Source organism: Thunnus thynnus, chromosome 13 (genome assembly GCF_963924715.1).
Source record: "Thunnus thynnus chromosome 13, fThuThy2.1, whole genome shotgun sequence".
In the NCBI taxonomy this organism is placed as follows: domain Eukaryota; kingdom Metazoa; phylum Chordata; class Actinopteri; order Scombriformes; family Scombridae; genus Thunnus; species Thunnus thynnus.
The window spans coordinates 24649272-24664805 of NC_089529.1; the positions used below are offsets into that span (position 1 = coordinate 24649272).

At 39.1% G+C, this 15534-nt stretch overlaps 2 protein-coding genes across 4 annotated transcripts; one reads left to right on the forward strand and one right to left on the reverse strand.

Annotated features, from left to right (window-relative positions):
• The first annotated feature begins 933 nt into the window (after positions 1-933).
• LOC137196000 (lathosterol oxidase-like) lies at positions 934-8410 on the forward strand. 3 transcript variants are annotated; one of them, XM_067608761.1, is made up of 5 exons: positions 934-986; positions 2837-3054; positions 3151-3283; positions 3401-3501; positions 4402-8410. In XM_067608761.1, exons 2-5 carry the CDS (start codon positions 2845-2847, stop codon positions 4855-4857), a joined length of 900 nt encoding a protein of 299 aa, XP_067464862.1. In that variant the 5' UTR covers positions 934-986; positions 2837-2844; the 3' UTR covers positions 4858-8410. The 3 variants fall into 3 exon arrangements, 2 of the variants coding, with proteins under 2 accessions (XP_067464862.1, XP_067464861.1); XR_010931197.1 differs by lacking the exon at positions 934-986 and having other exon boundaries at positions 2832-3054; positions 4402-7356; positions 7444-8410; XM_067608760.1 differs by lacking the exon at positions 934-986 and having other exon boundaries at positions 2832-3054.
• A 642-nt stretch (positions 8411-9052) lies between these two features.
• Positions 9053-15046, reverse strand: plekhb1 (pleckstrin homology domain containing B1). The gene is made up of 6 exons (XM_067608762.1): positions 13786-15046; positions 12345-12497; positions 11582-11684; positions 11455-11494; positions 11256-11346; positions 9053-9607 (listed from the first exon to the last, which is right to left on the reverse strand). The coding sequence occupies exons 1-6, from the start codon at positions 13820-13822 to the stop codon at positions 9474-9476; spliced, it is 558 nt and encodes a 185-aa protein (XP_067464863.1). The 5' UTR covers positions 13823-15046; the 3' UTR covers positions 9053-9473.
• Positions 15047-15534: the final 488 nt, after the last annotated feature.

Below are 15534 nucleotides of genomic sequence, written 5' to 3' on the forward strand. Positions count from 1 at the left end.
ACAATGGATAATATAACAAGCTTTTAAAATACAACACATTGTTAAAGATGAAACCAGTGGTTTCCAACCTTTTTGGCTTTTGACGTCTTACAAAAAGCAGTGTGTAGTGGGGTCACATTTCACATGTCTATGAGTTGTTAATAGCTCCACCAAATAGTGATTTTTCCCTCTAAACTTCTCACATGCTTTCATTTCAATTAATGTTCAAATGATCCAATATTTCAGCAAAAACAAAAGATTAGAGAAAAAGTCCAAAAACTTAAAACAGATTTGTGTATCAGAACTTTGTTTTTTCTTCTTTCCTCTCCCATTAATCATCTCATGACCCCTCAGATTTATCTGATGACCCTTTGAAGGGGCCCGACTCCTAGGTTTGGGAACTGCTGGACTAAACTAGCTAACTGTATATAAAGTAGTGTAAACTAGCTCCACCTCCAGCAGCTACAACAGTAACATGCTGCTCTAACACTGATGCTTCACTATTAATAATCTAATGATGTCATATATAATAATATATCAGTCAGAGGGACCAAACCACTACTTTTACTGCAATACTTTAACTACATCAAGCTCATAATACTTTTGTACTTTTACTGTTGTAGGATTTTTTCATGCAGGACTTTTATTTGTAATGTATTGAGTATTTTTTGCATTACTGTTAATACTTTTACTGAAGTAAAGGATCTGAATACTTCTACCGGCGCTGATTATGAAGCATCCATCTGGATATGTAACAACATTTGGGGGCGTTTCAACAGCTGCACCCTCTACAGCCACGGTAACGCTGTTCATCTAGCCCCATGATCAGATCCTCCAATTGGCCAATAGGAAATCATAACAAACGTACCGTGATGAGAAACTACGCGCTCATTGGATGCGCTTTGTATGACATAACAGGTAAGTCAGCGCTGATTGGTTGCTCGCCTGCCTTTAGTTTAGTACAGATCCCTCCACTGTTGCTCCGGAAGACGAACAGCATACGTAAGGTAAAGTGCTTTTTAAAATTACAGTTAACTTTATGTGACTAATATGATATTGCTCTCTAATATAACCGTGTAATGCAGCTTTTTGTGTCTGTTAATGCAACAAGAAATGGACTTTTTTGCGACGTTGTTACACATAACGGTGTTTTAGATAGTAACAGTTACATAAAAGTGAACACCTCATTTCTTACGTGTTTACGCAGAATTAATGAATTAAATGTATGGTTTGTAGAAAAAAAAAACCTTCAGATTATCTAATGTGCATACAGGATGTGTCTCCTCATTTTTAATTTGATGTAATTTTAAAAAAAAATGCAGAAATCTAATGTAGCGTGATAGAAATCAGTCAGGATCTGGGTCAGAGGGCTAGATCCAGAGGTCCAGTCAGGGTCCAGCATCTCATTAATTTAAAAAACAGGATACACAAAACATACAATACACAAACCTCCATTCACTGTCTATTAACTTACTACTGTAGGGTAGTAATAATTCAAACAAAAACAACAAAAAACACAACATATGTTAGAGGAGGGTCACTACTCGTAGTCATATTGGATAGAGAAACTGTGAATATGAATGTTCAGAGTAATATGTAAATACTTTGTGTGTGTGTCTATACATAACAACTACTATCAAATATTAACGACAAGAAAAAGACATGTTACTACTAAGAGTTTTGTGATTGGCCTATTGAATCTGCTCTGAAGCAGGGCAGAAGCAATAGGATTTTAGATATACAGAGGTCAAAGTCCCCCAATGTTGTTTCCTAGCCGCCTCAGAAATTTTTGATCAGAAAAAACCCAAAAGAAGATATTAACTTTAATTTTTATTTGATTTTTGAAGGACTAAATGCTGTTTTAAACCCTTATCCATAATGGTGAAAGGCAAATATGGACACCTTTTTATTTGTATTTATTGTTGGCCTATAACTATTGAAAGATACTGAGTTTAAAATACTGGAATCAGCTCATAAAATACCTGCAACATGCTGTCCCACTCTGAGGGCGTGTCAGTAGTTTATTATTTGATTATAAATTGTTGAATTGTAGATTTAAGGTTTGAAGTGTGAGAAGTTGACCTTCATAGTGGATGTAAACTGCTTAATGCTGAGGCCAGCCACGATACATATATCATACCAATGCCACTACTTTTTGCTGTTTGCAACCGATATTCGTATTGAATGTGAACAAAGACACACTTTACAGCAACACATCACATCAAAAAAGGGCTGCAACTAACAATGATCTTCCTAATTGATTGATATATTGATTATTTTTTTGATTAATCAATTAATCAGTCAATCTATAAAACATCCGAAAACGTTAAAAAATGCCAGTCACAATTTAATGTCATCACATGTCTTGTTTTGTCTATCCGACAGTCCAAAACTCAGAAAGATTCAGTTTACTATAAAGTAAAAACAATGAAAAGAAGCAATTTATCACATGAGATGTTTGAACCATCAAATGTTTGCTTAAAAAATGACTCACAATGATTAATCAATAATCAAAATAGTTGCTGATTAATTTTTCTTTCAGTCAACTAATCGATTAATTATTGCAGCTGTACTTCAAAGCTTGTTAAAATTGTTAGAATAGAATAATAAAATATCCATAAAATATTAATTAAATGTTTTGTAAACTAATAATAATAAGAACAATGAATTGCACCTATTTCATAGAAGTTTCCAGTTTGCTCTGTCTCATGAAGCAGGAAAACCAGAAACAGCTCTTTTTACTATAGTGGCAAAGGGGCTTCTGGGAAATGTAGTGTATATAGTATCTTTTTATAATGTGTCCTACTGTGATGTTCGAATGTCAGATTAGTTTCTCTCTTTGTCCCACACTCTACAGGTTTAACCATGGATCTTGTGCTGAACGTTGCTGACTATTACGTCCTCACGCCGTATGTGTACCCCGCGTCGTGGTCTGAGGACGGGGCACTGCGGCAGATTATCAGCCTGCTGGTGCTGACGAACCTCGGGGCTGCGGTCCTGTACTTGGGCCTGGGAGCCATCAGCTACTTCTTCATCTTCGACCACAATCTGATGAAACACCCGCACTTCTTAGAGGTATAAGGCCTATATCTTCTATCTTCTATTCTATGATCGCTGCAGTAATAAACTGTGTATCTATCTAAATGTCTATATTTCTTCTCTCCTATTTAGAATCAGGTTCAGAGGGAGATCAAATATGCGATGACCTCGTTGCCCTGGATCAGCATTCCCACAGTGGCCTTGTTTTTCGCTGAAGTTAGAGGGTACAGCAAACTGTATGACAGGGTCGATGAATCTCCGCTGGGTGAGTTAAAGAATGTCCTCAGCAGCTCTCAGTTGTTCTGTTATCTTGTCATGTGTCATCAGGCTTAGACCTGAACATGAACATTTCTTAGTGGTGACATGGCATGTGTGCTTGCAGGTTGGCCTGGGCTCTTCTTGAGTATGATCTCCTTCCTGTTTTTCACCGACATGTGTATCTACTGGATTCATCGCTTCCTACATCATAAGCTTATTTATAAGGTGAGTTCAACCGTGGTTTTTCATTATAAGTCATGAGGAGGCTTTCTAATGCATTTTAACAGTAACACTTCATTAATTTGATACAGTAATTGCTGAAAAATAGACATGGCTCTAAACCACTTATCTCCCAATACAACAGTATTAGACTGATACTATTTTTCTCTTTTTTAATATCGTAATATCTACAATAAGCTATTCTTAATGTGTAAAGGGTTCTCATTAACCTCCTTTTCCAGGTTTTAATTTCTGTAATTTCTTGTTTGCAGTGCTCAGTTGACATATTTGCTAATACCAATAAATCTGTATTAAAATAATAATAGCAGACATTAGCTTTACTTCCTCCTTGTTTGGGCCCCCACAGACCCCACTGCTGTATGTGTAAAAATAATAACAATTACAAAATCAACTATTTTTTACCTCAAATGTTTTTCCTTTTCTTCTGAGATTATTAAAACCCAGAATGTAGAAATGTGTCAAAGCAGTAAGACTTTCCTTCACCACAAACAGGGCTTCCACATTTGAATAAAACCAGTTTGAGTGTATTTTGAGTAAATGTTTCACATTTTACATGTTATTTTTTTCTATGCATGGACAAATACTGTATATATTTCTTTACTTTGCTGAAAAATTCTTCACAGACATATAAATCCACAGTATGTTATCCTACATGGTTACTTATGTTTGAGCTCAGTAAGACAATTACACCTCAATTAGAGGTAAAACTCTTATGAACAAACTCCAGTCTGAGTACCCAACCCAAAAGTAATCCAAATAGACTTTTTTGGGATTTGGGCGGGTTAATGCTGTGTAAAAAGTAGTGTCAACACAAATCACAGATATAGAGCATATAAAATGTGTCATTTTCTGTTTTCTTTTTTTCTATTCACTTGTCTCCAACAGCTGTTTCACAAACCACACCACTTATGGAAGATCCCCACCCCCTTTGCCAGCCATGCCTTTCATCCAGTAGATGGCTTCATGCAGGGACTCCCATACCACATCTACCCCTTCCTCTTCCCCCTCCACAAGGTGCTCTACTTGGCCCTGTACATTTTCGTCAACATCTGGACTATTTCTATCCACGACGGCGACTATCGTGTCCCCAGCGGTCTGACAAGTGTCATCAATGGCTCAGCTCACCACACTGACCACCACCTCTTCTTCGACTTCAATTATGGGCAATACTTCACTCTGTGGGACCGCCTGGGAGGCTCCTACAGGCACCCGTCAGCTCTGATGGGGAAGGGTCCCCACGATCTGATCCGGAAACTTCAAGCAGAGGGAAAGTTAGGAGATGACAGAGTGAAGGCTAAAGGGCAAGTGAACAGACGATTAGTCACATGTAAGGAGGAGTAAAAGTAGGGGAAATTACGATTAATCAGCACTTTCTGAAAGTGATCACTATTTTTGTAAAGACAATGTGAGACACCCATATTTAAACTGGAAGACATATTGGAGAATAATTTGAGTTCCTGTACTTGCCAAATAAGCCGTTGTGAGATTTAAAATTCTAGTGAAATAGGTTCATGTATAATGGCTGCCCCTGGATTGGCATCATTGTAGGCAAGCTTTGGGATCACTACATTCTCTGACATACCAATCATGCCAATAGGCAAGGAGCAGATTATTATCAGGAGCTTGGTCTGTCGTCTTGCAGGGCTTGTTATTGAAGCAGTGAGTGATAAAGTGACCCCTTTTGTGTATGCCACAGAAGAGTTTAAAGGAAAAAGCTTTTTGAAAATCATGAAATGACAGAGCCAAGAGACATGAGGAGCAACAAAAGGCTGGAACTACTTGAGCTGCTACACTGTCAGTGAAAGACTAACTTTGAATGGAAGTTTGGCTTTATGATCAAGAACAAGGTCTGGTTTCACAAGAAACGACCGTGACTTAAACTTAGATTCAACATGTAGTTCATCATTGTAACTTAAGACTGAAACTGAAACACATGGCAAACCAACAACTGCTTTAAAGAAAAATGATGGTATTTTCCAACAGTTCTCATAATTATGGCCATTCTGACTAATAGCTAAGGCTAACTTTGCACTCGACTCCTCAGTTACAAACATACAGGAAATGCAACTCAAGCAAAACTGCGTACAGTATATTGAAGCAAGCAGTACGAACCTCCTAAAGCTTTCCAAAATAAATTTAAATTTTACAGAAATAATTTCAGTTTAAATTCAACTGAAAGACAAGATACAGTTAGCCCTCTGGATTAGCTATTGTAGCTAATTGCATAGGGTTTTACTTATGGGGCAACCAGCAGCAAGACTCAGTTGAGAAATACCAGAATTTTCCTTTAAGGTACTCCACTCTCTTCCCTTTTGCAGAAAATGTTTCCCTTCTTGTACAGTTTAGAAGTTACAAGTCCACTTTACCAGACAATGAATTGTAGCAATAGCAGCAATAATTTATTAGAAGTAGCTATCACAGTCAAGTGTTTAAATGATGTATAGTCAACACAATTGTCAAAGGTATTCAGAAAAGCTTTTAAAAGACATCAGAAATTGTTCCCACATATAGTGGGCAGGCTCATTGTTTTGAGGGATGTAAAGAAAGTTAAGTTTTATGGGATAAACAATGGTGCCACAGTAATTTTCACCTTGGAAACACAGAGCTTCTGAGATATTACTGTAGTAGGGCTGCTGACGTATTCATCTTAAAATTACTTTGTCTATCATATCAAGACTATCTCTCCACTCTGTTACATATTCCATATGTACAGGGATGATCCCCCTGCTGTCAAGGTACGTGGATACTTCTTCAAAACCCACCAGGTGGCCCAGTCACACCCCACAGTTCACCTATAAAGCACCTGTGCTGGCGTGTAATCACTTATTGTTTGATCTTCACCTGAGTGAAGGTGCAGTGTGTGACAGTCTGTTTTCTGAAAGTGTGTGAGAAGTGAAGGACAGTGTGCAAGTTGCAGCTTGTCATCCGCTTACCTACATTAAATTGTAGCTGGGCATCTGTCTACGGGCAGCCTCCCTGGGTTGCTGTTCCCTTGCTGCAGTTCATTTTCCCCTCCAGTCAGGTTACCTGCTCCAGGGTATTGCTTGCGGTTTGTGAGCTAACACACTTGGTGGGTTCTGTGCTGGGCTCGGTCTTCCGATCATTGAGCTTTGGTTCCCCATACCGGCGTATTGCTTGCGTCACTCTTTCCTCTGGCCCAAGCTGGAGGCTTTTTGTCGGCGTACTCGGTCCAATTTCCATCAGGGCAGAGGGGCAGGACAAACTGCCCAGGCTCAGCGGTCCTCCAAGCCCCCCCCCCCCCCCCGGGACCCAGCCAGTGCCCCTGGTTAACAAACCATTGCAGTGCGGCTTGGTTGGCTTTGGGGGTGGACCCATGAGTCATTTTCACCATGATCCATGGCTACCATCTACAGTTTTCTCGCAGACCTCCTGTCTCGAGGTTGGCCACTTTCACTGCTGTGTCCGACACCCAACATGCTGAGGTCCTGCGCGCGAAAATGTCTTCCCTTTTGGAGAAGAATGCCATAAGGGAGGTGGAGCACGGGAATCAACAGGCAGGGTTTTTCTCTCGCTATTTCTTGGTCTTAGACTTCATCCTATTCTGGACCTCAGAGGGCTCAACAAGTATCTTCGCCCCCTGCGTTGCAGAATTTTAACAGTTCTCAGTGTGCAGCAGGCCGTTACCGCAGGGGATTGGTTTGTTACCATCGCCTGCGACCTTTTGGGTCCTGCCTTTTGGCAAATCTCTGGCTCCCTGGATGTTCACCCGCTGCATGGATTCTGTTCTTGCACCCATGAGGCAGTGAGGGCTCAAGATCCTCAATTATCTCGACAGCTTTGCATCTTGCGGGCTGATCTGAGTGGCTGCTCTGTCCACGTGTTTGGCCTCTGCGTCTTGCAGGGCCTTTTTGTTTGGTTCATTCTTCCGACTTGCAGACTTATTTTAGCGGCCCTCCTGCCTCCCAGGCTTGGCCTCTGCGTCTTGTGGGGCCTTGACCTGGTTGGTGTGTGAATAGTGTACATTTGTAAATAGTTCGTTTGTCACATATCAGTGTTTTGGGCTTGTGGGCTGCACCGTCTCCTCACGGGGTGTCTTAAAGAGTTATCCCGTACATATGGAATATGTAATGGAGTGAAGACTCAGAGAACCAAGGTTACAACGTAACCAAACGTTCTCTATCGTATCAAGACTATCTGTCCAGCTTGAGGCCGCTTGGAGACACGTTTCGATCAAACTATTAGTGATTACACGCCAGCACAGGTGCTTTATAGGTAAACCGTGGAGCGTGACCGGGCAAGCCGGTGTGTCTTAAAGAAGTATCCACGTACCTTGACAGCAGGGGAATCATTCCCGTACATATGCAATATGTAACGGAGTGGAGAGATAGTCTCTCACTCAGAGAACCAAGGTTACAACGTAACCAAACATTCTCAAGCTGTTTAACTTACATTAGACTAGTCTAAAGCAAAACTTTACACTGGCCTATCTCAGCAGACCAGTGATCCCCTAATGGCGTTAACTTGGTATGATGAGGCTATAAATCCTTTTTTTATATATAAGAAAAGAATGAAGTTTCCCATTTCCTTGGTTTCAGGTTCTGCAAGAGTTGTTCAGTAATACTGGTTATAAGGGACAGCTAGGATATGCTTTCTTAAATTACATTAATTTAAGCTGCTGTAGTTTCAGTTTTTCTTAACCATTACACAAAATTATACACTGGATCATGCAAATAATGTAAGATAACATTTTTCACAGTTTATGTCTTATCTGTCTCTTGAGGTGATTTCGAGGTGATTGCATCATCATTAGTATGAGAAGAAAACAACTTTGCTACTAATGATAACATGTTGGTACAGAGTTGACATACTTTTTGGATATAAATGACTAATAAAAACAAAAATGCAGCTTATTCACTGTATTTCCACTTTCAAATGTCTCTGTGGTTTGGTTCTGTATTGATACAAACAGGTCATTCTCGACCTTGGAAAAAGCAGTTTGACAAAAAACAAATTTTCTATTTACTAGCTTTTTCTGGATCTTTTGACCCCAACTCGTGGTCTTTATCAGTGGATGGAGCTTGCTTGGTTACCATGGAGATGGATCTGTTTAAACTGAGCTTTGTAGCTGTTTTCATCTAAGCATTTTTATAACTTATAGTCGGGGTCAGCTTAAACCTTAACCACCAAAGTTCATTCTTCCTCTTGGAAGTAATAGTGTGACATAACAGTTCCATCTCAAGGTACACTTACTAGCTTTTTCTTGAGCTTCATGCCATATGACATGATCTTTATCAGCAGAGGGAGCTTGTTTTGCATGATCAACTTTTAAGTTAACATGGATGAGAGGTCCTCAAAGTGCTATGGATGAAATCGTAACAGCTATTAAGTTTGCACGTCAACAGATCCATCTCCGTGACAACAGAGCAAGCTCCCTTCGCAGATGAAGACTGTGTAACATGGTTGAAAGCTCCAGAAAAAGGACCTTGAGTTGGGATTTTTTGTTCAAACTAGAGCGATGTAGTTAAAAAATTGGTATTTATGGTTTATTTGTATACAACCAGACAATAACTTAAGATCACCCTTAATTATATTTTAATACATCCATTTATTATTTAATACTGACTACATACTTTACAAACTACAACTTTTCTGAAGCTTTGTAATGTGTAAAATTCAGGCAGCAGGTAAAAGAACATTCAGATACAAAATTGACCTCCTGTTGCAAATGCTCATGAGTAGACTGAGTGTACTGTAAGCAGGAAGACCGTAACAGCTTTGTACATTTTATATGCAAAATTGCACATAAGAAAAAAAAAACTGAACAACCAAAAGAGCAGCTGCTTGTTACAGCAGATAAGAAAATAGATGATACAAAAGATGGTTTTGGGAGGCTGACCTAGAGAAAGCCGTTCTACACATGCTCGTCTGATGTCCTGCTCCCTGTCTGTGGGGACAGACAGGCTGTGTGCAGTGTCGTAATGTCAGTTATGATCATCTCAGCAGAAAAAGAAGGGCATCCAGAGGAAGGATCGCATGGCTGCCCCTGCTGCCAAGCCTGTCAGTAATCCCAGTGCTAGATGCTCTGCCACTGTATCATACGGGTCCCTTTGAACAACCACCTGGTGGGTACCTTAGAGAAAAGACAGAGGAGAGACACATTTAATGTTCACGGTCAACTTGTTGGCTGATCCATGTTTGACAAATTACACAGGAGGAACTCATAGTTGTCAACTATGAATACCAGAGGGCAGCAAAATGCTATTCTGAAACAGTCTCCTCCACCTTTGAGAAATGTGGTGGACTGTTCACTGAGTATAAACTGAAATTATAAAGTGGCTCCTGTGTTTTTATTAACCCATCAATCTTGTTATCCTGTCTTATAGAGGGATCCTGTGTCAAGATCTAGCTTCAATGTGCTTACTTGACACATATTTGTATATTATACAAAGCCAACCAAGCCGCACTACAAATATAACACAAACCAATTAAACACAGCACACCTGGGAACCAGGAAGCAGATAGGGGCCCAAAGCTAGACTTTGCCCCTAAATGGTCATTGTAATTGGGCCATGCCACAAATCCATTACATAATACTTCTCAGGCAGTTAAACATTCACATACAGCAGATGAACATGATAAATAAGGTTCTAAAATTCAATTTAGAAAATCTGTGTCATGCTGCACAATTTAAATTGTTGACAAAGATGCGTAATATTTACACCATCTTCCAGGTTTTATTTCCACAAAGATGCCTTAAAGTATTTTAGATTTTTAAAAGTACAGTATTTTCTGGACATCTTGTACATTTGTTAGATATTACAGTTGAGTCCAGAGAAAAAACAAGTGGAGAGAAAGAGAAGGGGGCATGACAAGTCACAAAGGTCCCCAGCTGGACTTGTAAGCCTACTGTGAACATTATTGACTATAGGTCACCAGGCAACTCAGAAACCCTCCAGATCTTGTTTCACACAAAACACGTTGAAATGTCACACAGAAATGTTTTCATCTGTTTTCAAAGGACTCATATGTACAAATCAGACTATAGGAGGCCTCAAACATTTAGCTTGGACTGCTGCTATGGAGCTCATTTGCAGAGAAGGTGTATTAACTTGTTCCTGCCACAGGTGACTCAATACAAATAAATTACACTATAATACAGATTACTATTATTGCTGTACCTTAGAATAAATTTTTTTTTTTTTTTAAATTTCCATTGCATTCGACTGGATTATTACATTGTGCATGCCTGCATCATCACATTATCAGTAAGGTATACTGGGAGATGACATAAGATCTGGCAGCAAGAGGCGAGGCGCCTACACACTTTCTCCCTCATAAATGTTCTATTAATTGCATTTCATTAATGTATTTATGCATGTAGCATCTGCTGTAGTGTCTTGGTTGTTGGTCATTGCCTATTTGTTTAATCGCATGAGTTTTCTGCATCTTTGATTAGCTCTAATACCATTGAGGTAGACAATTGTTGTATCCAGATTTTCTGTTGTTTGCAGAAGCTTTCAAAAAGTTCCCTTGTAATAGAACTGCCAGACTGTAGTGTACTCACTACCAGGGTTGTAGCCAGGAATTTGGAAATACTGATGTCATGAATAAGTCCAAGTTCCCCCGAAGCAGATACATTGAATAAAAAGTCTCTAAATTGATTTAAATTTGATGATATAATAATATAATAATAATGTTAGAAACCTGTGTGAAAGCAGAATCTTGTCAGAACAGCACAGGATCAGTTCAAGTGAAGGCTCCAACATCACTTTACATACCTGGTCCTGCTCCAGGTGCGATGTAGACAGTCTGATAGCTGTTAAGGGGGATGGCCTGGTAGGAGTCATCATATGGGTCATATGTGAACACCTACAGTACAGAAAGAAAACACAGCCTTGAGCACCGGAGCGGAAATGCCACATACAACTGAGAATGAACTAACTGTGTGTCAGCCCTTAGACAGTATGGATCACTCACCGGGTTTCTCCTGGTCTCTAGCAGAGTCATTTTCCATGCTCTGACAAAGAAATGAAAAGGAAAGAAGAATTGATGGACAGCTAGCGAAAGGAGGCTGAGCAGCCACGAGTGAAGGGAGAATACCTACATAGATTCATCCTCACTGTTGGCACACAGGTTGACTGTTGAGCCGTCTGCGAGCTGAACCACAATGAGATTCTCCCTTGGATTGCTCTCTGGTGGAGTCACACCTGCAGCCAAGTTAAAGGAGTTGAACATGTTACAGGAGTAAGTTTTTCACCACATGGAAGTACTCTAAATGTTCTGAACATCATTCTTTATCATTTTGTATGTATCAGCCGGACATTTTTGAACTATTTGAAAACTATATTAGAATTTAAAGTTGTATTAATTGGGTTTTTTGCCATTTGGAGCCAGTAGAGTCATGTTTTTGGCCACCTCACAAATACAAGTCCAATAGTTCCTCTCCTTTAAGCTCTGTTTTGGTCTCCACCAACTTCTGAGAAAAATGTCTGGCTCTTAAGCTGCTAAGCTAAATGTCTGGCTCTTAAGCAAGTTTCTAACTTTGGCTGTTTGGTACTGGGCAGGTAGTGTACAGTGACTTTATCAGAGCCTTTTCTCTCCAGCCTACTGCTGCTGAAAACAAGTTTGATAAGAGTTTGCAGGCCAGAACCCCAAAACTGTGTAGATCTGAGAGGAATTATAGAATTGGTGATAACTTTCTTTGGATTCATCACTACCAGGGAAACCCTGCACATTAGGACATTGTCATTTGATCTATTATTGATATAAAAAACATTGATTAGTGCAGATGAAAGTCTGTGGGTTTGAGTGATCCCTGTTCCCTATAAATGGAACCAGCAAAAAGGCTAAATGGCACTGTGCTGTACCTCCACATTCCAGGCCAGACCGCACATCTATACATGTTGTCTTGAGGCTGACGCGGTGCTCCAACTCTCGCCTGCTGTCAGTCTTGTAGAAGCAAAGACTCCCGTCTATCCAAAGGTCACACCAGTTTAACTTCCAGCGTTTTAGGACACAAGCTAGAGAAAAGGCATATATTACAGTTATCAGTCATTTAGGTGTGAGGGTTACAGGACAAAGGGACAAGTTAAATTGCGTTGCATCACCCTATTTGAATAAGCTAAGCTAAAAGCAATCTCAAAGAGTGTTCATTAATTAAACATCCTTCTACAGTAAGCCCATTATCAGTTTGAACTTTTTGTGTTTCTTTTGTAGTTGTGTTTCAGTCAGTTGGTCCAAACTGAAATACCTTTGTGCTATCTGCAAATGTTGGCATGGTGAGCATGGCAAACATTACACAACATCAACATGTTAGCATTGTCATTGTCAGCCTGTTAGCATGCTGATGTTAGCATTTCACTCAAAGCACAACCACACAGAGCTGCTAGCATCGCTGTAGACTTTTCCAGTAGATACATCCCCATTGACTAGCCTTCATAAGCCACTTAAAGACCTGGCCATGGACAATTAATGGGATTATAAGGTTAGAGTTTCATAACAGGTACAGTTTTCACTTTCTAGAAAATGTTCATGGTTGAAAACAAATCATGTTTGTCCTCAGAAGACAAAACCCCCTCTCAATGTATATTTAATGATGGTCTTCTGGTGAGGATTTTATGTTAGATTAAAATAATATACTGCGTGTGGAAACATCTTAAAATGACACAAAGAGTAGCACATTTCAGAGCTAGACTGATAAATTGGTTGGGCTAATATATCAGCTGTTATGATCTTAAAAGAAGTCACAGTACAGAAATGCTAAATACGTGTTTAAGATAATTTGATCCATACATTTTAACTTTACAAAAAATCCCAGAAACCATTGAAAAGTTTATTTTGGTGACATGCTTTCATCACCTAGACAGAAAAATATAATTCCTATCATTTATTTGTGTTGTATTTAATGTACTGTTTCAGTTAAAGGTAGTATTCAGGCTTTTTTTTTTATCAGTTCAGATTAAAGCTTCAATACTATGATTATTTACATCCTCAATTAATCTGTTGTTTTTTGGGTTTCTTAAGTCTACAAAATGTCAGAAAATAAGGACAAATGTCCTTCACAAATTCCCAGAGCCCAAGGTTTTCACCTTCTGATTGCTTATTTTAAAATCTAAGTCAATAATGATAGACAAATGCTTTTGGTCATTAAGAATAATTGATGATAAACATTGTTACCACTAACGTTTCTGTTGGTCAGCTAATCAATTCATCATTTGAGCACAAGTTCAAGTAAATCAGAACTTGAATTTATGCTTCTTATCATAACAAACCTATTATTCCCCCCTTTATGCTGTAAAAAAAACTCACTCTGTCTCCACAACCAGCCTGACCTCAGGAGCGCCATGTCGCCAGCTGTTGTCCAATTTTTGATAATCCAATAGACGCAAAAGGAGAAATTAACTTTTGTTATTTACAGGACTTAAGTATCCAACAGCTTGTTTTGGACTCCTCTGCTTCTGTTTATGTTCTTTCTGTCCTACAGGCAGTGAAGAAGTGGTAGTTTAATCTGGCTCTGGTCTGAGGCTGACTCACAGGATCACTCTGGATTAGGAGTGTTTGGCAACGCCCCCCCCTAGTCCCTTCTCATTTTGCTCGTTCTTTCTGGAATGATTTCCGTTTCTGACTCTCACACCATGTGCCAGACCATGTTTATATTGTTGAATACCCTTAGTACATGCATGTAAATTTAACTCTTAATTTATGAATTTCAACTTCCCACTAATTTATGCAGCATATGTAGCATGATTTCACGTGTTAGGCTAATCCAAGCACCGAAATAACAACATGAGATTAGCCTAACTGTAACAGTTACCAGGTCAGTTATGAGAGTCCTCTCAAGATGTCTGCAGGCTGGTGACATAATTTCCTTTTATAACTTGTAGAAAAAACGCTGGTCTCTTCTGTGACAGCTGGTTCACCTGATTATTGCTTGAAATTCTTAATTTGAAACTGTATTTTCTTACATTTATGGTCATTGTCTGTAGGGGTATAGTGGTCAAACTCATCTGAGAGCCACTGAAGTGATCATGCACCAGCTGTGACATGTTTGAACTTCTCTTCCAAGCACTGTGACAAACTGTGAAACAGGTCAAAGACACCCCCCCCCCCCCGCTTAACCCTCCTCTGCCATAGTTTCATGTTTTCCATGACAGTGGCAAGTTATGTCAGACTGGTAGGCCTATATAGCATGTGATTTGTCTTGATTTACAACTTTGATCAGATCACTCAGTACGCTGTTAAGGCTGGATGACAACTTACGACTGGCAAGCATTTCCCTGTGAATAAAGCAGTGAGTGAAAAGTTTAAATTGCCCCTCATGTAATCACTGAAAATCTCTGCCCCTGTTTTGTGAGTTGGCAATAACACAAACACACTGCAACAGATTTTCATGTCAGATTTCTTGAAAACCATATCATACAGAGACGGTAAATAGAGGCTCAGTGACCATAAACTGGCAATCGAAAAAAGGACGACACAAAAAAATCATGGCAACCGAAAGAAAACAGAATAATTTGTCAATGTTCAACAGATGAGGTTGAGACAGAGATGCACTTCCTCCTACAATGTAAAACATTCAATAAGGTGATGTAAAACATTAAATATAGAGAGATAGATAGATAGAGAGATACATATATATAATATATACATAATTAATATACGTAAACCTTAATGTTATGTTAATACTATTTTGTTTCAGTTACTCTTGATGCTTTAGCAATATTGTTGTTGTGACATTTATACCAATAAAGCAAATTTGAATTTGAATTTGAAATTTGAGTCTCCACATATAAGGTAATCTATTACATTTTTGCCATAGTAATAAAAGAGAGGACAATCAACTGATCCCGCTGGCTGCACACAACTGAAAACTGGTCTTGTTAAATGTAGAGTTAATAAGAACACAAAAAGTGATGTAAACCATAGTATATGTTTGACTGCCATCTGGTGGCATTATGTGGTAGGCCTATTCTACTCCATTAAAACCACTGTCAAATATTTCTGTTGCATATCATATTCTAAATTAAGAAGAACCTTTGACTAATTAAGTTTAACAGA